General features: G+C 43.3%; 1 protein-coding gene across 2 annotated transcripts; it reads left to right on the forward strand.

Annotated features, from left to right (window-relative positions):
• Nucleotides 1-4,798: 4,798 nt before the first annotated feature.
• On the forward strand, nt 4,799-20,741 carry LOC133342956 (folate receptor gamma-like). 2 transcript variants are annotated; one of them, XM_061552358.1, is made up of 5 exons: nt 4,799-5,009; nt 11,536-11,742; nt 14,090-14,293; nt 16,387-16,522; nt 18,182-20,741. In XM_061552358.1, the coding sequence occupies exons 2-5, from the start codon at nt 11,608-11,610 to the stop codon at nt 18,469-18,471; spliced, it is 765 nt and encodes a 254-aa protein (XP_061408342.1). In that variant the 5' UTR covers nt 4,799-5,009; nt 11,536-11,607; the 3' UTR covers nt 18,472-20,741. The 2 variants fall into 2 exon arrangements, with proteins under 2 accessions (XP_061408342.1, XP_061408343.1); XM_061552359.1 differs by having other exon boundaries at nt 11,545-11,742.
• The last annotated feature ends 2,968 nt before the right edge of the window (nt 20,742-23,709 follow it).

The following is a 23,709-nucleotide window of genomic DNA, read 5'->3' on the forward strand; positions in this document are numbered from 1 at the left end:
GGTATGTAACTTCTCATTGTAAAGTTCAGCTTTCCAAAAGGACTCCAACCTGCCCTTGTCTGCTTATTTATGTCATCATTCTTACTTCGGTCCACCTGCAGTAGCTGGCAGACAGAAGTTTTGTTACTCTGGAAGACAATTCAAATAGTTTAGAGAATTGTTCCGTGAATATTTTTGTACATGCCCTCTGCTTCGCTCATATTTATTACATTTATCCGGAACCCAACTGTAAAGTAGTGCATTGTCCATCAGATCATTAATATTTGTTTAGGAATGTCAAATCTGGACCAATTTCACCTTCATAGTCTCATCAGTAGAGGTGTGCCTGTTAAATCAATGCTGCTTGGTTATTATGTACAGTACAACCATTTGGCAATTCACTGCTGGATGAAGATCTCCCCACGCTGGGGTTGTTTGACCATACTTCACCACGCTTGTCAGTGCAATGTTGGTGAAAAAGGTGGGGGAGGGGGGGGCGTGGTTGTCCCTGACCAGATAAAATATCACTCGCCACGAATGCCAGCCATGGCAGTGTGAAATGAACTCTAACACAATGGGGCCCGCGGTGACTTGTACCAGTAAAGCCCTCTGCTGGGTTGCTTTGTAATAACAGGAAACAATCATGAGATAGGAGAGACTTAAGCGATTTGAATAAAGCTGTCAAATGTGTATTTATTATTTATTCGGTGATGCCACTGCGTTGGCAGCGGTACAGAAACACAAATTAACAAACCAACTTAACACATTCGTCAATAACACTGTGGCCTTAAAAGGGAAACAATTTTAAATGGCCCTTCTGCATAGCACGTCCTCTGAATAATTATGTAAATGGACTCATCTACTTACGAACACTCGACTTATGAACTTTTAGAGATACGAACAAACCTGTCCGTATGCCCAGTTTGCCTGTTCGGACGGAGAGTCGTAAGTTCAACCGCAGCGCAATCGATGGAGGGAGTGGCATCTACATCTGTGGAACAGGAACAGCCAGTGGCATCTACATCTGTGGAACAGGAACAGCCAGTGGCATCTACATCTGTGGAACAGGAACAGCCAGTGGCATCTACATCTGTGGAACAGGAACAGCCAGTGGCATCTACATCTGTGGAACAGGAACAGCCAGTGGCATCTACATCTGTGGAACAGGAACAGCCAGTGGCATCTACATCTGTGGAACAGGAACAGCCAGTGGCATCTACATCTAGAGGAGATTATACATCTTTGAAAGCCATTCCCCGTGTTTAGTGTAGAAGCCGTACAACATGTTTGGAATCGACAGGTGTAAAGTTGGACTTACGAACAAATCCACTTGTGGACAGACCTCTGAAACTTATAAGGTGATAACTCAAGACCAGGGTAGTCTAATTTGCAAGGGACCTGGGTGCTCACACGAAGCAGTGCTGCTGATCTATAAAGATGATGAAACTGGTACACGGCTGAAAGTCACGGGATCACTACTAATATATGTACGTGACTGAATAGATAGCAGCTGTTGGAGATGATGAAGTGATGAAGATACTGATGCTAATTGACAGTAATAATGACGACACATACACATCATGATAATGACTCGTGATACAGTCATGATAATGACAGATCCACATGAAATAAAAATTTGATCAGCTTTCATGATGGTGGTGGTGATGGTGATGCTTATGAATAACTAGACGTGCCAAAATAACAGGACGCATGGCTTGGTCAGCAAGTCGAGACATGCCTCCGAGATGTTCAGGTGGCATATTGGTGACTAACATCGTGACGCATTGCCATGTTAATTTCATATCCTTGGGCTATAATATACAGTATTTGCCAACACTATAGACAGGTAAGTTGGTGTTATGTATACATTCCAAATTCTCAACTGGGTTACATATAGCAACATGACTCCCTATTCGCAGACAATATCCCTCTGTAGAACATAGCATCCTCATGATAGCCCTGCGCTATAAAAACGGTAGGAATACCAAATGTGGTATATTATTATTGCGACCACTCATCGGTTGCAAGACTATGGTGTAATGGGTGCCAGGGTGGTGCATTGGTAACACTTGTGTCTCAACAGCAAAAAGTACTTAAGTTTCATTCCCGTCTTTCTGCGTGGAGTGTGTATGTTCTCCCCCTGTTCTACATGGGTTTCCTCCTGGTTCTCTGGTTTCCTTCCAATGCTCAAACATTTCTCGCAAAAAAATACTTACTTGAGATTATACATAGTAATATCCCCCTCTACTGAAAAAAAACTTGGCAGGACCCTCCTGAAAAAAAGCCTTGAGATTAAGTTAGGCCTTCCTGGACAGACAAGCATAATAACCGTAAAGCCACCAAACATTCCAGTTTTGTCAGGACAGTCCCGGTTTCATTACCAGGTTCTCGGTGTCCTGAAAAACTTGGAAAAAGTCAGAATTTTGACCCTGGTTTACATGTCTGGCATGACTCAAGAGAAGGCCAAATAAGGTTCTGGTGGTTGAGTGGGCAGGGCTATGCAAAAGTTGGCTGATGAGATGTAGAGGGGGCTGCTAGCTCACACGTATCCTGGTGGAGCTCACCAGAAATGTTGGAATCTTTACTCTGTCATCACTGGCAGGGAGATTTCCCGTGAAACTTTTATTTTTACATTCTCCTGGAGTGTGACCCATAGCGGTGGATGGGGTCATGCAGAGATGTCTGACATTCCATGGTCACTGTATACCTAGAGAGTGGAGGATTTTTTTTTGTAAAGTGGGTTAATGATTAAAACGAAAATACATGTCCGAACTATTATGTAACATGCACATTCACCGTTAAGAAAACAGATATAGTAGTTAAATAATACATCGGTATATAACGTACATGAACACAGAAATAATAAGGAAAGGCCAAGGCGCATTTTTTTTAAACTTTCAATAGCATTGATTGTGTAGCCTATACAAGAATAGTTGTGAAACAGGAAAATCACAGCAACAGCATTCTCGTAAAAAGTGAGAATAAAAACGGACATTTTTGCATTTCCCTGGAGTCCTGTAGTTTCATCCAGATGGTGTACTTCTAACTTAGCAAAGGCACAAGCATTGCTGTATATATATGCAAAGTTTCGAGTTAGCACGTGAAGCTGTAGTCTTGTTTATTGTTCTGAGACAGTGGTGGACATTCCACATTCCCAAGATGAGGACCAGTCCATACATAGGGTGTGTGTGTGTGTTTTTAAAGTTATCAATCCCCCGCAGAATGGCCTCTCCAGCTCCGTGTCCGTCATAGGGGTTGTCTGAGAATACTTAGCAAATCTGTCAACCCATTCTCAGTGCCCTACCTTATTACAGACCAATACAGACCTTATTGATCACCTCGTGCCCCTGATAAATCTCAACGTTCATCCTACAAAGTTCCATCAGAAGGGAGAAACACAAAAACAATGTTTTTTTTAACTAAATTCCTCTATACAAGAATACGGGTAACCGGTATGACTTAGGAAGGACGTATCGTACCGTAATAATTGGATTTACATGCAGCAAACAATTTACATGGCACTATTACGACTATATTCTTGGTTATTTCGGTAAAGTCACGTAGAAGGGAAATAATAAAATAATATAAAAAATATTAATTCTCACGATGTTTCGACTGCAACACAAGCAATCATCATCAGGTGTGAAATCAACAGCAAGAAAATTTTCTTCTGATGATGATTGCTTGTGTTGCAGTCGAAACGTCGTGAGAATTTTTATTGTTTTATATTTATATTATTTTATTATTTCCCTTCTACGTGACTTTACCGAAAGAACCAAGAATATGAATCCCTGCAGTCACGAAAGCTTTAAATCACTATTACGACTGTTCACATCTCTCGACATGCAATGCTTAAGAGCAGCCAGCGAGTGGCGTGCGTTTGCTGGAAATCGGCGTGAGACCTACAGAGAGATGGGATGTTTCATAATCAACGTTTTGGGGTTAGATCGCGTTATTTATAAATGTGTCGTAACCCTCCACCACCCGACACGGCCAATCAGCAAAAAAGTGTCACGTTGACAAAAGACAAATAGTTCACTGCTTTAGCCCACCAGTGTGTTGAAGCGTGAAACCACAACATTTTAAAATTTTGAGTCGTACGACGTTTCGCTGGTAATTGCATCCAACATCAACGGGCAATTCGCCAGAATGGTGAGGCTCTGCTCTCGCGATCTAACCCAAAAACGTTGATTATGAATAATATTGGTCGCGAAAGCCTACGTGTTAAACGGATGGGATGGTGTACTGACATATCAAACGGAAAAACCCACCCTTCCCCCAAAGAAGAACCCACCCTTCCCCCCAAATTTTTTTTTTGTCTCACACGTGAAATTGCGTGACAGAAAATAATCTGTTACGTTGTGCCTGCGTGAGTCTCGCGGTTTGATGCGTGAGACGTGGCAGGCGTGTGCCCTGTGTGCGACACTCGATGTTGTAACGGGTGCACGGGAACGCCGGACGTGCAATGAGTGAGAGCGACCACCGAGTGGCGTGAGTTCAGTTTCATTTATTAAGCATAGCCCTGTGAGCCATGCGGCTCTTGAATTGGGTGCAACCGCAACAAAAAAAAACATGAATAAGAAACATCTTAAAGTGACTTCGCGCAACAGAAACATCCAGGAAAAAAACAGCAAAGACTTCCAGAAAAGATCGCTACCATCAGCGTGAGGCCAGCAAACTGGGTTGTGTGTATGATGAGGAATGATGTAATAGCCACACTGAATACACAAATATCCTTGCCCAACGTCCCCCCCCCCCCCCACTGAATTTTCACACACACACATTACACACGCGAAACTGCACGATGTTACAACACGTTGTGCCAGCGTGAGAGGATAGCTCGTGTGTGTCTCACGGCCGCACGCGTGAGACGTGACGGGCGGCTTTGCTCTCAGCACGTGCTCTGGGACGCGTCCTTTTGCATCAGGCGTGACCCGGAAGCGCGACCACGTGGGGGCAGCGTGCGTCTGGACACGGACCACGTGGGTGGTGGTGGTGCTGCTGCCGCTGCTGCTCCACAACCTCAACGTGTACGGGCAATAAACATACACACAGTACATAGATTACATATACATTGTGCATGCGGTACATACAGTTTGTACAGTAATGCAGTACACACCGTACGTACACACAGTACATACATTACATAGTACATACATTACATAGTACATACAGTAATGCAGTACACACCGTACGTACACACAGTACATACATTACATATACATTACATATACATAGTACATACAGTAATGCAGTACACCGTACGTACACAGTACATACATTACATATACATACATTACATATACATAGTACATACAGTAATGCAGTACACACTGTACGTTCACACAGTACATACATTACATATACATTGTGCATGCAGTACATATCGTTTACATAGTACATACAGTAATGCAGTACACACCGTACATACACACAGTACATAGATTACATATACACAGTACATGCAGTACATACAGATTACATATGCACATCACATATATACTGTACATACACGCGGTACACACGGTTCATACACATGACATATATACAGTACATAAGTTAACATTGCGCACATTTCATACAGTACGCACAGTACACGCAGTACATACAGTACATACAGTACACGTGCATGTGCCATAGACTCTCAGGAAATAGACGTTCTAATAGACACGTATGTATGCGGTGTACACTCCGCATAAGCATATACTCTGTATATTTAGATAATACGTGTATGCTATGTATGTGCCGTTTACAGCTCAGCGTCACGTAAGTACTGAATTGTATGTATTGACCTGTAGCATTTGTGGAGACTTTGCGTGTGTGTGTGTTATAGTGTATAGTACTTTACACCAATGAAGCGTGGAAGATTGCAGTGGCGTGCGTGTGTATAGTGCAGCGGTCAAGAACCTATGGCTCTTGTGGTGACGGCATATGGCTCCCAGACAATTTTGAGTTGAAAAAAAAATACAAAAATCAGTTTGGAACTGATTTTAAAATACTTGTGATATTGCTTAATAATAGTGTGTCATTTTAAAGTAAACAGAAATTAGTTTTGAAGATAAATTTCACGGGTCACGCCTGCACGAAGCTCAACCTCACCACGTCGTATGAACCAGACTACTACAAGGCCATCAGCAAAACCATGCAGCACCAGAAGTCGCATAAAAGTAAGACATATTTAATTTATTATACGTTAAAAATACTATATGGCTCTCAATGCAATATATTTAGAAATATTTGGCTTTTATGGCTCTCCCAGTCAAAAGGTTCCCGACCCCTGGTATAGTGCGCGGTTGCTTGCGACTTTCGCATGGGCTACAATGCAACAGTTGTCATGTCCATTAAGCTAGCAGTACCTACATGCGTTATGTCCATATAAAAAAATTAACCCCCACTAAGAGTAATGCTTGTGTAAAGGGTCGTCCATAAATGACGTCACGCACCTAGGGGGGGGGAGGGGTCAGGCATTTGTGACCACGTGTGACGAGGGGGGGGGGTTGTTTGAGAAATGTGACGTCACATCAAAATGCGCAACTTTAAATAAATACAGAATTGTTATAACAACACTAATTGTTATAACAACACTCCTACAACATCACATTAAATACGCACTACAATGACAATAGTTTAAAGCGATTTGAACCATGTTTTATTTTCAAGATGGAAATATGGGTTTTTTTTTGGGGGGGGGGGGGGCAGAGCTTTGTGACGTCATATTTGAGGGGGGGGGGGTCGAAAATCGTCCAAAATCGCGTGACGTCATTTATGGACGGCCCCTTATGAGCTTTACCAAGCCCGTGGTTCTCCGCACGCAGATGAATGCAGCAGTACCTACATCCGTTATGTCTAGACAAAATAAACCCCCACTAAGATGAATGATTGTGTAATACGATTGTGGTTCGTTGTTGTTGTCGTATTAGTACATGGGCGGTATATTAAGCGAAGCGAGTTGAATTGACCGGACTGATGGAATTAGGGGCCGTCCATAAATGACGTCACGCGATTTTGGCCGATTTTTGACCCCCCTCCCTCCTTCAGTCACACGGCATCACAAAGTCAGACCCCCTTCAAATATGACGTCACAAAGCTCTGCCCCCCCCCCAAAAAAACAATATTTTTTAAAATTTTAAATAAACATGCTTCAAATCACTTTAAACTATTGTCATTGTAGTGCGTTTTTAATGTGGCGCTGCACTCTGATTTTGTAGGAGAAAATTATTAAAAGGAGGCGTTGTAAAGCTGAAATTTTGCATAAAATGCACTTGAAAATATTCAACGTCTAACTAAAACTGCAGATGTTCAGAATATTAAATTGGAATTCTCTTATAAATATAAAATATTAAAAGTAATTATAACTTTAAAAAAATACTTGAAACTTTGTAGTAGAACGAAGCAAAATGGAGAGTACAATTATAACAATCACATTCATTTCACAGAATGAAAAGCCCTGGTAGAATCATTAGTATCAAAATGTTTAATAACAATCATAAAAAAATACAAAAATGATGCTTCTCCATTCTCCCATGGAGAAGCAAAATGCTCCTTCATGGAATAAATAAATGGTGACCTTAGTCAATTTAAATAATCAAATAGTTAATAATGAAAATGAATCAAAATTAGTGTTATAACAATTCTATTTAACTAATATTTATTTAAAGTTGCGCATTTTGATGTGACGTCTGATTTTTCAAACCCCCCCTCCCTCCCTTGGAACACATCGTCACAAATGTCTGACCCCGCTGCCCCCCCTAGGTGTGTGACGTCATTTATGGGCGGCCCCTTAACGCACGTGGGCATTTGCTGTGCATCGTTAGCTGTCGCCCACGCGTTTCTAATAATTGATGACTATGAGCAATGATGGTACCGCACCTCGTTTGCGTGTCGTGGGATTGTTTAACCCAGGGGTCGGGAACCTTTTTGACTGGGAGAGCCATAAAAGCCAAATATTTCTAAATATATTTCATTGAGAGCCATATAGTATTTTTAACGTATAATAAATTAAATATGTCTTACTTTTAATGCGACTTCTGGTCACGGGACCCGTGACCCGTGAAATGTATCTTCAAAACTAATTTCTGTTTACTTTCAAATGACACAGTATTATTAAGCAATATTACAAGTTTATTTATTTATTTTTCAACTCAAAATTGTCTGGGAGCCATATGCCGTCACCGGAAGAGCCATATATGGCTCGCGAGCCATAGGTTCCCGACCGCTGGTTTAACCGTTACTTTAAGCCAGGGGTGTCCAAACTTTTTGCAAAGAGGGCCACATTTAATAAAGTGAGGATGCCCGGGGGCCAATCGTTCCTTCTGAATTTGTTTTAACCACAAAAGTTACTTGTAAATACACACTGTTATAAAAAAAATTTCATTGTCACAATTACCTTTATTTTTCAAATGACAATGTAACCAAATATAAGCCACTCAGGCAGACGTGAACAACTCTACAAACGCAATTCTGCCTTTCATTCAGTCTGATAACATTGAACAAACTGTATAGAATACCTTAAATTTCCATGAGTTTTATGATGTATTTATTCTGACAGCTGGCGAGCCATAACTAACACGTTATAAGGACGAAGCTGCGGGTCGTATGAAATCTGCCCGCGGGCCGTGATTGGCCCGCGGGCCGGACTTTGGACATGCCTGCTTTAAGCACAATGTTTAGTTGCGGGTTGTTATTGAAGCGTGGGGGTGGGGGCATAGCAGTGCAGTACAACATTGGATGTCGCTGCCCGCAATGTAGCCTACAGCGATGCTACTTTGTTGGGACCCCTTTGTAATACATTCTGGCCTACATATCTTATCAAAACCGACTACTTGAATAGCTTATCAAAACTGGTAAGATATGTACGTCTTCAAAACCGATAAGATATTTCTGAACGTATCAGTTTTGAAAGTTGATTGACGCCCAGCGAGACGGAATGGCTTATTGTGCACAAGGGAAGCGAGATCTGTAAGTTTATTGCAGTCCAATCCAGTGGCCCATCTTGCACCCGGCGCAGTTGGCGTTCTGCTGCTATCGCTTGTTAATCATTGATCCTTTGATATCCTTTGAAGGCTAAATGTCACGACAGGGTTGTTAAATCTCGCATATATATATTTGAGCGACTCATCGATTTGTTACTGTATGCGGGATGAGTGCCAGAAAACTCAGGACGGCCAGAACTGCCGAAGGCGGATGGTCACCATGGGGTTGGTTTGGCTGTTTGTCTGGACATTAGTAAACCCCCCCCCCCAAAAAAAAAAACTGGAAATCAACAAAACCTCCCATTGTGCAATTTTTGGACCCGGCAAAGCACCGCGTGGGTGTTTCATTCAAAGTTTAAATCAACATTTGGCGAGGTCAGCGGATCGAAAGCCATGACAGATCCATGAACTGCTTCGCTTGAGCTGCGAGCAAGCAGTGCACAACAAACATCCAACTCATCCAGGCTGAAGCCTGCTTAGCTTCCAAGATTTGATGAGATCGGGCACGTACCAGGTGATTTGGTTACAGACTGATGGTTTCAGGTGGAATTAATACGTACCTATGGGTTTTGTTTCATAAGGTATTTAAAACGTAACAGGTTTAAAACACCACCTTAGCTGCTGCTCTTGACTGAATGGTTCGATTTTCTAACACACAGATCAAGTTTATAAACACAGCTCCAGCTACACACAGAAATACATTTATGGCGCATTAGGATCCTTGGATGAAACGCCCCTTACAAATGTAAATTATTATAATATTATTAAACCTCTGACCATGAGTTTGAAAGTGCTTCTGAGACATCTTTACAGCCTCCTTTTGTCAATCCACTGCTGGATAAATGCCTCCCGACGCCTGCGTCAGACGTGAGCGTTGCGTGATCACGCTCGCATCTCCACGCTCATCAGTGCGGCTGTTTATTCCTCGAAGGTTTAGATTTTAGTACAGACCTCGAAATAGTTTCGTGCAATAGCAGCTCGTGACTTGGTCGGGGTCCAGATTGCCTCAAGGGTCTGCTGTTTTACAAGCATAGCACCATTCATTGTTCTTTAATTTCTCAACAGTATCACGTTCCATTTAATGGCACCATCTCCACGTGATGTCTGACTCTCAAAGGAATGGATTAGACGCTAACCAGAGTCACGAGCTTTTCGCCAACCTTGGTGGTCAACGCCGGTGACGTGGCACAAAAAACTAATTCAGCCATTCTCAATCCGCCGTTGGATGAAGGCCAAGACACATCGGTACATATTGGGGATTTTTGTTTTTACCAAGACTCCACCAGGCTGGTCCGTGAGGGTTTACGAATGAATGAGTGGTAGGATAACGGGAAGTGGATCGGTTCTGATATTACGAGTCACTGATGTTGACCGTGGCTGAGTATTGAACTAGGGTCACGCAGTTCATAGGGCAGCACGTTAACCACTGCACCATTGCTCCACCCCGTGACTTATTAATCTTTAATCACATCGGTATTGTTTAAGCCTATTTAATACCCTCCTAAGGTTCATCTACAGCTTTTCTGGAATGTGCTAGGGTCTTTGTCCTTGATTGTAAAAGTTGTTTACCTCAGCGGTCCTTTAATCCTATCCACGTTAATCATGGGGTAGTCATAATAATAATTTACAGCCATTTGTTCATGCAAAGCCTTCTCAAGCCACATGAGGCATGGAAGTTGCTTTGTCCATACGTCTGCGCACTGGTCAGTGTAGGTTGGTGGAGGAGGGAGGGGGGAGGCAGAACTGGTTTGGATATAATCGGCCACTGATGTTAGCCGTGGTTCTGAATTAAACTAAGGTCTCTGAATTCCAGCAAATGCTAATTACAATCACTTTTATTTTAACCAGGTGAGTTCTCAATGAGCTTTTACAATGGTGACCCGCGGAAAAAACAATCACTTTTATTTTAACCAGGTGAGTTCTCAATGAGCTTTTACAATGGTGACCCGCGGAAAAAAAAGGGATGAAATATAAAAAAAACATTTAATTTATGTAAAGGGACAGCCTAGCATTTAAAAAACTTAACACAAAATAAATAAACGGTAAAAGATGGGGCAGGAAGATGAATAGATATTGGCCAAAAAATAGGACGGAAGAGTTGAAAGTTCTATAGCTACGTTGTGCCTCATGAGTAAAACAACAATATACCTTCTTCCACTATAAGTACTTATAATTAGTAACTTTTTCACAAATTATATTAGCTTGTTGACAATCACATTTAATAAAGTCACAGGTGCAAGTTTTTTTTTATGGGATGGTTTAAAAGTAAATGAGCCCCAAAATATTTGAAACTTTTTTTAACGGCAAAAATCATTGCGGGTAACTTTACAATATGCATAGCGCTTCACAGTTGCATTTAAAGTTATACCAATTCAGTTGAGCTTGGCAGTTAAATGACAGGCAATTCAAATTTCAACATTTTGTGAATATTCAAACCTTTAGTGCCTTGCTACAGACAAGAAATATATAAATATATAAAAGCACTTCTGAGCAGTTTATGGGTAACCTGGTTACTATCGTGTGATCTTTGCTCTTGATGTATTGATCGGAAACCCTATAAAAAGCCCACCTGCGTTTGTTTCAGGGCCAACAGATTCTTCAGCCAGTGTCCGCAGCTGGCTCGGTGGAGGGGCATCGGGGAGAGACAGAACCAGTCATGCCACAGACTAAGTTGGTGTTCCTCCTGGCCATGTGGGCATCGAATGCCACGGCCAGCGAGCTGCTAAACATTTGCATGGACGCCAAGCACCACAAGACTAAGCCGGGGCCCGAGGGCTTACTTTACGGACAGGTAAGTTTTGTTCGTCGCCGCCGCGTCGTGTGATGCTTCCGTGCTTTTTCGCGGCTGAATGTGCGTGCGTCTCCTTTTATCCTGCAGCGTAGCAATATGGTGCATCTTTGATTGAAATCGATTCGCACGCTCGCGTTACGTGCATCGAAAAGCACGCACATGTCAGAATCGATTAGTTACCTGAGTTCAAGTCCTGGCCACGGTTTACATCAGTGGCGAGTGATCTCTCAATTTGTCCTGGTAAACCTTCACCAACCGGCACTGACCTGTGCGAAGTATTACTATTAAAGACTATTAACTATTTTTTATATTACCAGGTACGGCCCACTGAGTTATATACAGTAGCTCTTTTTCAGAAGCGATCTGGCCACAAATGTGCATCAAAATGTGTGAGAATTAACATGGATTTATGCAAGTCATATTCTGAAGTTATATTTAGGCTGACGGTGTGATTTTTTTAATACAATTTCGACAGAAATGCACAAAAAGAAATACAAGTCATATGGGTAAAAATTTGAGAAGTTCTTCTTGTTTCGAATTGTGAATCTGAATTGTGACAATTCATTGTGAAAATTCAATTCTCTCTGTGTGCGTGTATTCTATGTGTGTATGTGTGTTCATTCAATGAGTTGTTAATCTGAATCATGCTAAGTCAATGAAACACAACCTAGAATGCGGTAGTGACGGCTCAAATCACAGGCGCGGAGAGAATGAATTGCTACATACCTAAAATGTAGTACACTTAATGCGGTATATGTTGACAAAAAGCACTTACCATTGAAAGTGCAATATGTGTTACAATTGCAGTGGAGTTTCGAGTTTTGTTTAACTAGATGAGAACTCAAGAGACCAGGAAAGTATCATTTGAAAAGTCACCTGGGTCACCAAGTACAGCAATGTAGAAAATACAAATCTAAACAACAAAAAAAGCGACCGCGTCACGTGAGAATTTGAAAATACTGCACAAACATAAATCAATGTTAATTATGCAGTTTAATCTCAAGTACATACTTCTGTTCAGACTCTTGACACAGCTGTGTCTCAGTTCCGAGTGGGGGACACTTTTATAGTATCTCATTTGTCTACATTGTACAAATATTTATCCGCTCTCAATCTTTCGTGCAATATTGACCCACTTCATCTGAAACGTATCTCATACAAATTAGATGCGTTTGCTTGAACATTAAAAAGTCGATCAAAGGTCATGAGTCTAAAAGGTTGGTCATGGAGACGTTTTGGAATTCAGTGCAATAGAGAGTTCGCGTGACTATTAACCCTGGTTAATACACTGCTATTAGCGAGAATAATATGCAGTTAATGCTCAGAATAGATCGATGTCAGTGGACCAGATTTTTATTTAAGCAATAATTCTTTAGCACATTGTACATGCTCAACCCCTTGTCAGTCCGCTGCTGGTTGAGGACCTCTGTGCGGGTCGTGGGGGTTACTTTGGCCATACTTCACCACACTGGTCAGTGCAGGTTGGTGAAGGTGGAGTTCAGGACTGGATGTAGATTTTCTTTCATCGAAGTGAGAAAGAAAGACAAGGAGGTCTAGAGATACAGAACAACATGTATTTTGTTGTCCATTGTTTAGCCTTGTGGGGCTCGATTGCGACATTTAAAGAGTGGGCAACCATGTGTATATTTTAAAGTCTTTCACTTAAATAGTAAATACATCCCATCCGGTGACGGTTTATTTTCCCTTCATGTATCCTTGTTCCTCTCAAGTATTTCTTTTCTGTGTGTATATATGTGTGTGTGTTAACCCGGCAACCCGAGTTCGATTCCTGCTCATGGCCAACACCAATGTCGATTATCTGAACTGGTCGTGGGCCTCCCCTAGGTCGACTCAGCCCCAAGTGAGTACCTGGTGCGGTGTGTAAACATCGCCACTGGGGAGACAAGGGCGGTCGGGCGTGGTGCTGGCCAACCACCCCCTCGTGTACCGTGCTGGCCTTCATAGGTACTCGCTAACAGCACTTGCCCCAACAGTCTGTTAAGGCTATACGGGGGATCTTTGGTATCTTTTGTGTTAACCTATAGGGGAGTGGTAGTGTGTCAGTTAGCTGGGAGTGCTACGAACCCCGCGACCTGAGTTTGATTCCTGCTTTGGCTAGCAACAGCAGTGAAGATTATCCGAACCGGTCTTAGGTCGACTCAGCCTCAAATGAGTACGTGGTGTGGTGTATAAACATCGTCACTGGGAAGACAAAGGCGTTGGTAACCCACCCCGTCGTGTACCGTGCCGGCATTCATAGGTGCTCGCTAACTGCACTTGCTCCAAATGTTGGTTAAGGCCATGAGGATGATCTTTGTCTTTGTGTGTGTCAATGTGAAACCCAAAGTGTGCACCATGGAAGGACAATGCATGTTGCAACGCCAACACTACAGAACAAGCTCATGAGGATCAATCGTACCTGTACAACTTCAACTGGAATCACTGCTGGTCTCTGGGCCAGCCTAAATTGTCGGATGCATGCAAGAAGCACTTTGTGCAGGACACCTGTTTGTACGAGTGCTCGCCAAATCTGGGACCCTGGATCAAGAAGGTACTTCACTGATTTAGCGTCTTCTTATTTCCTCTGGTGAAAAATTAATCAGTAAAGTATATATGTTCGTGTCAAGGTTGTGAAGGTGGTGGATGGCTTCAGGAGTGGCATAAGGTATTCCAACGGTTTTATGGTAATTTTGGGGTGCTGAATCCAAATCTAGCATCAGTTTTTGTCTATCACATCAGGTTTTTTGAGATATCAAATATTGCATTTTCAATAAAAATTGCAGAAGAAAAATATTAAATAAATGTGGATATCTACATAAAATTATATTATAAACACACTATCCTAAAAATAGAGCACCATATTTTAACACTAAAGCAGTCACTAACTCGCAACAACTTGCAATCATAAGTGACAGAGTTAATTTTGGGTAAAATCAATGAAAATGGGGTATGCCGATAGCATAAAAATGAGATGCGATAGAGCAAATCTGAGATCAGATTTGGAATCAGCACCCTGAAATTAGTCTAAAACAGCTGCAAAAGTCCTGGCCAGAAAAAAATGTTTTTTTTTTTTTGTTGACCAGTGTTATCTGAGATTCTCCTGTGTTCCACAGTTGGAGATTGGTGACCAATGTCCCACTGTGGGCCATTTTTACATGCCCTTTGTGTAGGAGATAGCTGCATCTGCCATGCGTCCTTGAAGCGTATTGATGATTATACTTGCAATTGCACTATCTGCATTCTAAATAAAAAAAAATGAGTGTCTGAGACCTGACACGAGGAGAAGTCAAATTTTCACCACATGCAAAGAGCAATAATCCAACATTGAACAAGAGATTGTGGAATTCCAAAGCATGGTCAGCAAAACTTCACCACATTTGTAATTTTCACTGGCTTCGAATATCCATTAGGGTGGCACGATGGCGCACCGTAACACAGCCACATTTATTTAATATTTTTCTTCTGCAATTTTTATTGAAAATGCAATATTTGATATCTCAAAAAACCTGATGTGATAGACAAAAACTGATGCTAAGTAAAACTTAGTTTTATGTAGCGCAATTCACACAAGGCTTCACAGCGCTTTACAACAGAATCCCAGTAAACACCCTTGACACTAAAACTAAGAGAAAAATAACCCTACACAAACGGATAACAAAAGAGAAAATAAATGTGTTTTTAGACGAGCCCTAAAAACCTCGACTGACGGAGCATCCCTAACGGTCTGGGGCAAGACGTTCCACAAACGAGGCGCCTGACTACTGAATGCTCTATCATCCATTGAACGCAGATTTGTCTGAGGTGTACACTCAGGTGCCCGGAAGTTGGTGGATAGAAGTTGCCGGACAGGGGCATACGATTTCAGCGGATCATCGAGATATAATGGCACGAACCCTTTCAGGGCATTGAAAGCCAATACAAGAACTTTAAATTCGATCCTGTATTTTACTGGAAGCCAACACAGGGAACGAATAATGCGTGTGATGTGCTCATATTGTTTTAAATGTGCTAGAAATATTTTATGGTCATGGAACAGCTCTTGGTTTCAAATATGCATTGTTCTCTAATTTATACTACAAATACCATGTATTAGATGCTGGTGCGGAATCCACTAAGTCGGCTATTAACACAATTATGAAAAACATGTGGTTCGTGGTCAATGACATAATTTGTTATCACTGCTCGAACGCGTGAAATTGTGAGTAAACTGGGTTCTTAAGTGTTGTGAGTTGATTGCATCAGCCTGGTTACCAATGACTGCAAAATAAATAAATGTAACATTTAGTTCTGCAATAAATTTGGATACATTTTAACACTGACAATAAAAAATATTGGGTTAACTCGTGACAAACATGACTCTTGCTGGGTGGCGAGGGAAACTCCTGCCCCTTACTGTGCAGAATAGAGATCACTTGACGGGATCTCAACGTTAGTTCTACATTATCCGCTTCCATGGGACTTTCTTTAACGCGAAAGGTGGCACTGCATTGCGAGAGATTCTGTGTCTCATGATGCAACTCTGAAACTGAAATCGGGATAATATTGTGGAAAAATACATATTTGTTAAAATAATATGGGAACACATGGCTCCGTAATTAAACGAATTGTTTGTTATGTTTGTATCTTTGGCCTTATGTGCAACAGACTGACAGCAGCTGGAGAAAGGAGAGAATCATAAATGTTCCACTCTGCAAAAGTGACTGCCATAGTTGGTGGAATGACTGTCGAAATGATTACACCTGCAAAGAAAACTGGCACAGAGGTTGGGAATGGATAAATGGTAAGCGACTCGTAAAACACCACAAACTCTCAATGCCACTTAGTAATATCCCCCCATTGCACAATATATCCACAGACAACCGAAGCGTGGTCGAATATTGACTTCATTTTGGTGAGGTGACGCTCGGTGGTTAACGCACTGCACCGGACCGATTGGAATTCGATTCCCGGGCGGTGAGTGATAGCTCCTCGACCTCTGAACGCGTCGTGTTCGCACCGCTGGGAATCCTGGGTTTGAATTGGCACTTCCACCTTGGTCAAACCAGCTTCTCAAGTGTAGCGATTTGATGATTTCAGCCAGAGGTCGCAAACGGGTTTTGATTCCTTACCCGTACCCGGCCGCACCAGGGTCGCAAATGGGTACCCGTACCCACCCAGGTACGGGTACCCGTTCCCTACCCATACGCGTACCCTACCCGAAATGAGTGACAAATGGTTATTCACCAGTGACTCACGGCCTACCCGTACCCGTACCCGGCCACACCAGGGTCGCAAACGGCTACCCGTACCCGTACCCAGCCGGGTACGGGTAGCCCGGTATCGGGTAGGGTACGGGTATCGGGTATCCGGTTGCGACTTCTGATTTCAGCCCTGTGACTTCACGAAAAAAAACGTTATGAAATCCAGCTTTGAAACAAAAATGTTTTTGACGTTTTGGCGGTACACTAGTGGAGCACAACACAACGGTTCTTCTTAAACAATTTATATCCAACCTTTTGAACTGGTATTCGTCTTCCGACTGCTTCGACATCACGAGAACTGATTTTGACGCACCACCCTGCAATATTTTCTGTCAGGGGTTGCGAATCATGGGAAAATAAAACACATTCCTGCGGAGGGAGCTGGTAGGAACGTTGGGTTGCTCGGTCAATGGCCAGGGTCAACGGCGGCGTGGTGCATTCCGCAAATATGCCCGACTGTGAGGGCGGGCACAAGCCGGCATGAGTAGGTTAAACGTTGAGTTTCATAAGGGCACCACGGGGTGACCAGCTCCTCCCCACCCAGCCCCCACCCCCCACTCAGCCCCACCCTCCCGACCCAGCCCCTCCCCACCCTCACCACCCAGCCCCTCTCCACCCTCCCCACCCAGCCCCTCCCCACCCTCCCTTCCCCACCCAGCCCCACCCTCCCCACCCAGCCCCTCCCCACCCTCCCCACCCAACCCCTCCCTCCCCCCCCACCCAGCCCCTCCCTGCACGACGGACGGACACAATAATCCCCTGTGGGCTGGTGGAACCAGTGGGTTCCTACCAGTATAATTATTGAGTAACGTGTTTTTATACTGTGCACCTGTGTACTGCCAATACGTTCAAATGTCAGTTTTACTGTCATGTAATACACAGTCATATTGCAGAGTGCGTGGGCAAAAACACACAAACTTTGTGGAGTTGATGGAACATATGCTGTGAAAAATATATTCCGTTGGCCGTGCTCTGACACATGGGTGCGTGGCTCTCTAAAATTCAAAATGGACTCGCATGACACGAGGCCGAGAGTACAATTTGAGTAAATTTGGAAAAGTGACAATTAAAAACAATCTCAAAGCCATCGTAGATCAATATATTTCCCATGCTGTGCTCTGCAATCATTATTAAATGACACAATTGTATCATTGCCTTCCAATATCTTACCTTTCAATTATTGCCATTCCCCCTGGCAGGTACCAACCTTTGCCCACCTGACTCCCAGTGCAAGCTGTTCCGTGTGATCTTCCCCACACCGAAGGACCTGTGCGAGCGCATCTGGAGCAGCTCGTATAAGTACACGGAGGACGATCGTGGGAGTGGCCGCTGTATCCAGATGTGGTTCACAGACAAAAACCCCAACGTCGAGGTGGCTCGTCATTACGCCAGCCAAATGGGAAACGCCGGCCGTGGCCGCGCAAACATCGCCGTGACGCTCTCACTCACTCTCGTTGCCACCCTGGTGCACCGAGTCGCCCCGCTGTGATTTCAAGGGTGTGCGAATTAAAAATGTAACTTTTCGATTTGAAGCTTTCGTGACTGCAGGGATTCTTCTTCTTGGTTCTTTCGGTAAAGTCGCGTAGAAGGGAAATAATAAAATAATAAAAATAAAACATAATAAATAAAATAATTCTCACGACGTTTTGGCCACAACGCAAGCAGCCATCTTCAGGTGAAGAACAGGTCTGAACAGGTCTGAACAGGTCTGTCGGAAAGACAGCGTCTTCCCGACAGACCTGTTCTTCACCTGAGGACGGATACTTGCGTTGTGGCCGAAACGTCGTGAGAATTATTTTATTATGTTTTATTTATTTTATTTTATTATTTCCCTTCTACGTGACTTTACCGAAAGAACCAAGAAGACAAAAACTTCACATTTAAACAAATTCGGGTTTGGTAAAAGATTAGAAAGATTGCAACCTCCCCAGGTTGTGCTTTTTCGGGTTGTTGCTGCGCTTTCTACGGCGTGGTGTCTGATGTTTCGCTGCACGTGCTGGGTGGTGGGAGCTTTGTCAGGAGCTGAATAGTGCAGGAACTGAAATCAATTCGATGTCCTAACAAAGACTATGCGGAACAACCCACAAACTGGAGAGCTACAATGCGGTATTCCCTCGTTATCCGCGAGGGATACGTTCCGGAGATGCTCGTGGTTAGCAAATTTTGCGGATAATGATACCTTAAATAAATAGATGAAAATAATCTCATCACTTTATCACTTTATCTCATCACTTTCTCTCTCTTGGTGTAGTCGTGTAGAGTTCCGGATAAGGTTCACGGATAGCCCAAATCACGGATAGTATGTTCGTGAATAACGGGGGGGCAAACTGTACAGCATACCTGCAAAAACGTATACAGTCGCAAGAGAAAGATCAATTTAAATGATGTGCTGGTTGTGCTCGGTGCATTATTGAATGAAATCAATGGGTGTTAATCATACATTCGATCCTCCGATTAGCACGGGGTTGACTACGTACGGTGCGAAAGAAGTTCAGCATACAGTCTGTTCTATGACGCGGTAGTTCCGTTCCTGCAGAACACCGCATTATATTATATTGTAAAGCACACTACGCGAAAACATGTGAAGTATGCAGACTGAACAAAGACTGAGGCACGTGGGTAGCATGAGAAGATGCCGAGGCGACGTAGTCCTGATTGCGTTATATCAAATTCGCGTTATATCAAATTCGCGTTATGTGAACACACGGCATTATAGAAGAGACTCTACATAGATACTTTGTGTTTGGCTACAGTTTGTAATTTGCTGAAGCGTGATTTGATTTTCAGTATTATAAAAATAGAGGTTGAGCATGTAGATTCATAATATCATGACACATTAATGTCTCGGATGGCGTAACCTAACGTTTTATTTTATGGTTTTGGTGAAGTTAAAATAGCAGGCAGATTCATTCACTCGCCTAAAAGATTACTGCAATAGTACCGCCGTTTGGCACTGATGTAATTGGATTTACACGAATATATGTACAGTGAATAGTGTTTTATGAAAGTGCCTGTAGGTATAAATCTACAAAACAACGTAATTCTTTAGTTTGTATTAAACAAGATGAATTTGTTGAACAAATGTAGCATTCTTCGATGAAGCAATGAAACTGGAATACTTTGTAAAAGTGTATTGTGTCAAGGTTTGTAAAGGGGTACAGTGAGCCAACAAGCGGTATATCGCGTGGAGACACTAAAATCGTCGGTGGAATCATTTGTACGAATGTCGTTGTGTCGCATTCGCTACTTTTCTGCCGTCATCCACCGCACTGATGGTCATGATTGGTCGTTTTTCCTCGGGTTTCGTCGATTGTTTTCTGAAAAAGTAACCAGTGGTTTGTTTAATCCACAAATGAGTATGCGTTGTAAAATTCCGCATGTATTGCGATATTTTTTATTATAATATGTAATCGCACATACGTTCAATTGTTCATCCATACTGTAGGTAAACGTGTTCACGTGACGACCCTTGCAGTCATTAGAGGCCACTACCGTTCACCATCATGGCAACACATTTGAATTGACACCAAATTGTTGCAATTCATCGAATAATGCAATGGGGTGGGGGGGGAGGACGCGGAATGGTTAGATACCAAGTATTTATCGTCGGGTTACAATACTTTATAATAATTCACAGCCTCGCAACTGAACAAAAACTGTATTTCTTGAGGTCCTTGCTTGTTATACATTACCCGTGCCAATGCTGAAATTAGTGACAGCGTCTCTTTTCTTCAATGCAATAAAATTATCAAAGGTGAATCATTCCTCGTGTGCAATTTGTGTGGAATATATACACAGTACTGTATCTTTACACACACACACCCTGCAGCACTTTATCATAACTGATAATCCGTGTCAACAGCAAGAGCGCGTTCTTGAATAATGTTTGCAGTGTGTATTGCCATGGTTGGGAGCCGAATGCCGCTGTTGCGTTTGCAATCTACTTCCGGGGATGTTGCAATTCTATCCAATGTTTTTGGATTCATCAACAAATTATAGCTGGGAATCGATCAAAATGTCCAATGATATTCCAAACAATTATTTTAAAGAAACAAACATTCCTCTTGTGAACACCTAAAACGGAGGTGGACTATATACAATTGCATTTTATAACGAGGACTTCAATGTTCGTCAATGTGAAAATTGTACCGTCTTTATCAACAACCTGGAATACAATTCTAAAAAAACTCGAGTATGGATTTTTTTTAATTGTCAGCCTCAAAGCTACAATACCTTTCGTCATCAGCTATGAAAAATCCACTTATTTGTAACGGCCTCACCTAGCCATTGCCGTCTCTAAATAGTCTTTAATGCAATGATCTCTGTAAGCGTCTGACCACGAGCTGATTTCATAACTGTCGGGGAGTATCCCTTTGCCTGCCACTCCGTTATTAGTCTCGGCCACTGGCCATCACATCTGCAAGCGACGTGCCCTGCCAAAGCCAATGCGACTTCCTACCAGTCGATACGATGTCTATAACTTGCGTATCTGTCGTGCGTTCATCTGTCCCTCATTGCAATTCCAAGCACACGCCACTCCATGGTTATGAAATGTGTATTTAAAGATGACTAGCTGTACTACCCGGCTTCGCCCGGGACTTGTATCTACCACGGCCGGCCGCCTTTGTCTCCCCAGTGGCGATGTTAATACGCTACAGTAGTTAAGTTACTCGTTTGAGGCAGAGTCGACCTAGGGGAGGTTCAAATAATCGTCACCGGTGGTGGCCGTGAGCGGGAATCGAACTGGGTTTGCCGGGTTGGTAGCGCAGCGTAGCGTTAAGCACTACACCCACCGCTCCTCACACACCACACACGCACAGACACACACACAGACACACGCAGACACACACAGACAGAAACACACACACAGACAGCACGCTAACCACTACACTACCGCTCCCCACACACCACACACGCACACACACAGACACACACACAGACACACACACACAGACACACACACACAGACACAGGCAGCACGCTAAGCACTACACTACCGTTCCCCCTACACAACACACGCGCGCGCGTCCATAGGTACACATACACGCGCTTGCTGCAGACACACACGACTTTCAGGGTGCATACGGCAGTAAACGACTGAAATAATAAAGCGGCAATGCTGTGTAAGGAACGCCTTAGACCCGCATTATAGATTTGTGTAATGCGAGCGTAAACACACAAACACACACAAACACATACACAATACACACACACATACATGCAGACACACAGACAGACACATAACACACATACATACACACACATACAAACACAGAAACACATACACACACACATACATAGACACACACATACATACACACGAACACATCCACAGACGTACATACACACATACATACAGGCACGCAGACATACACATAAACACATACAAAAAAACCCACATACATACACACACACAACAACAACAACAACAACCGCCATTCGCCACTAAGTGGCGGTGACGTCACCACGATGCTTGTGCCAGGCCAAGTGCACCTTGAGGCCACGTGAAGTGTCGAAAGCCCGCTGGCAGGAGGTCACGGGGCAGACCCAGGTGCCACTGGTCGACTGACCGAGATGACCGAGATGACACACACACACATACATACACACAAACACATGCACACACATACATACACACATGCATACAGACACACAGACATACACATAAACACATACACACATACACATGACCCGGCTTCGCCCGGGACTTGGATCCACCACGGCGGCAAAACCGACATACATACACACACAGACATACACACAAACACATACACACACATACATACACACATGCATACAGACACACAGACATACACATAAACACATACACATGACCCGGCTTCGCCCGGGACTTGGATCCACCACGGCGGCAAAACCGACATACATACACACACAGACATAGACACAAACACATACACACACATACAAACACACATGCATACAGACACACAGACATACACATAAACACATACACATGACCCGGCTTCGCCCAGGACTTGGATCTACCACGCCCAGCCGCCTTTGTCTCCCAAGTGCCGATGTTAATACGCCACACCAGTTACTCGTTTGAGGCTGAGTGGACCTAGGGGAGGTTCAAATAATCGTCACCGGTGGTGGCCGTGAGCGGGAATGGAACTGGGTTCGCCGGGTTGGTAGCGCAGCGTAGCGTTAAGCACTACACCCACCGCTCCTCACACACCACACACGCACAGACACACACACAGACACACGCAGACACACACAGACAGACACAGACAGACACACACACACACAGACAGCACGCTAAGCACTACACTACCGCTCCCCACACACCACACACGCACACACACAGACACACACACAGACACACGCAGACACACACAGACAGACACAGACAGACACACACACACACAGACACAGACAGCACGCTAAGCACTACACTACCGTTCCCCCTACACAACACACGCGCGCGCGTCCATAGGTACACATACACGCGCTTGCTGCAGACACACACGACTTTCAGGGTGCGTAAGGCAGTAAACGACTGAAATAATAAAGCGGCAATGCTGTGCGAGGAACGCCTTAGACCAGCAACACATTTGTGTAATGCGAGCGTAAACACACAAACACATACAAACACATACACACACATACATACACACACATACACACAAACACATACACACAGACATACACATACACACAAACACACACATACATGCACACAAACACATACACAATACACACA

The sequence above is a fragment of the Lethenteron reissneri genome, chromosome 16, assembly GCF_015708825.2.
Source record: "Lethenteron reissneri isolate LAM-NWPU_2019-01 chromosome 16, ASM1570882v1, whole genome shotgun sequence".
NCBI lineage: Eukaryota > Metazoa > Chordata > Hyperoartia > Petromyzontiformes > Petromyzontidae > Lethenteron > Lethenteron reissneri.

Bases quoted from the DNA above. Each gene is read 5' to 3' on its own strand.
- LOC133342956 (XM_061552358.1), top strand. From the start codon at position 11,608: ATGCCACAGACTAAGTTGGTGTTCCTCCTGGCCATGTGGGCATCGAAT. The intron at 11,743-14,089 runs GTAAGTTTTGTT...TGAAACCCAAAG, and splicing joins AGGGCTTACTTTACGGACAG to TGTGCACCATGGAAGGACAA. The intron at 16,523-18,181 runs GTAAGCGACTCG...TCCCCCTGGCAG, and splicing joins AGGTTGGGAATGGATAAATG to GTACCAACCTTTGCCCACCT.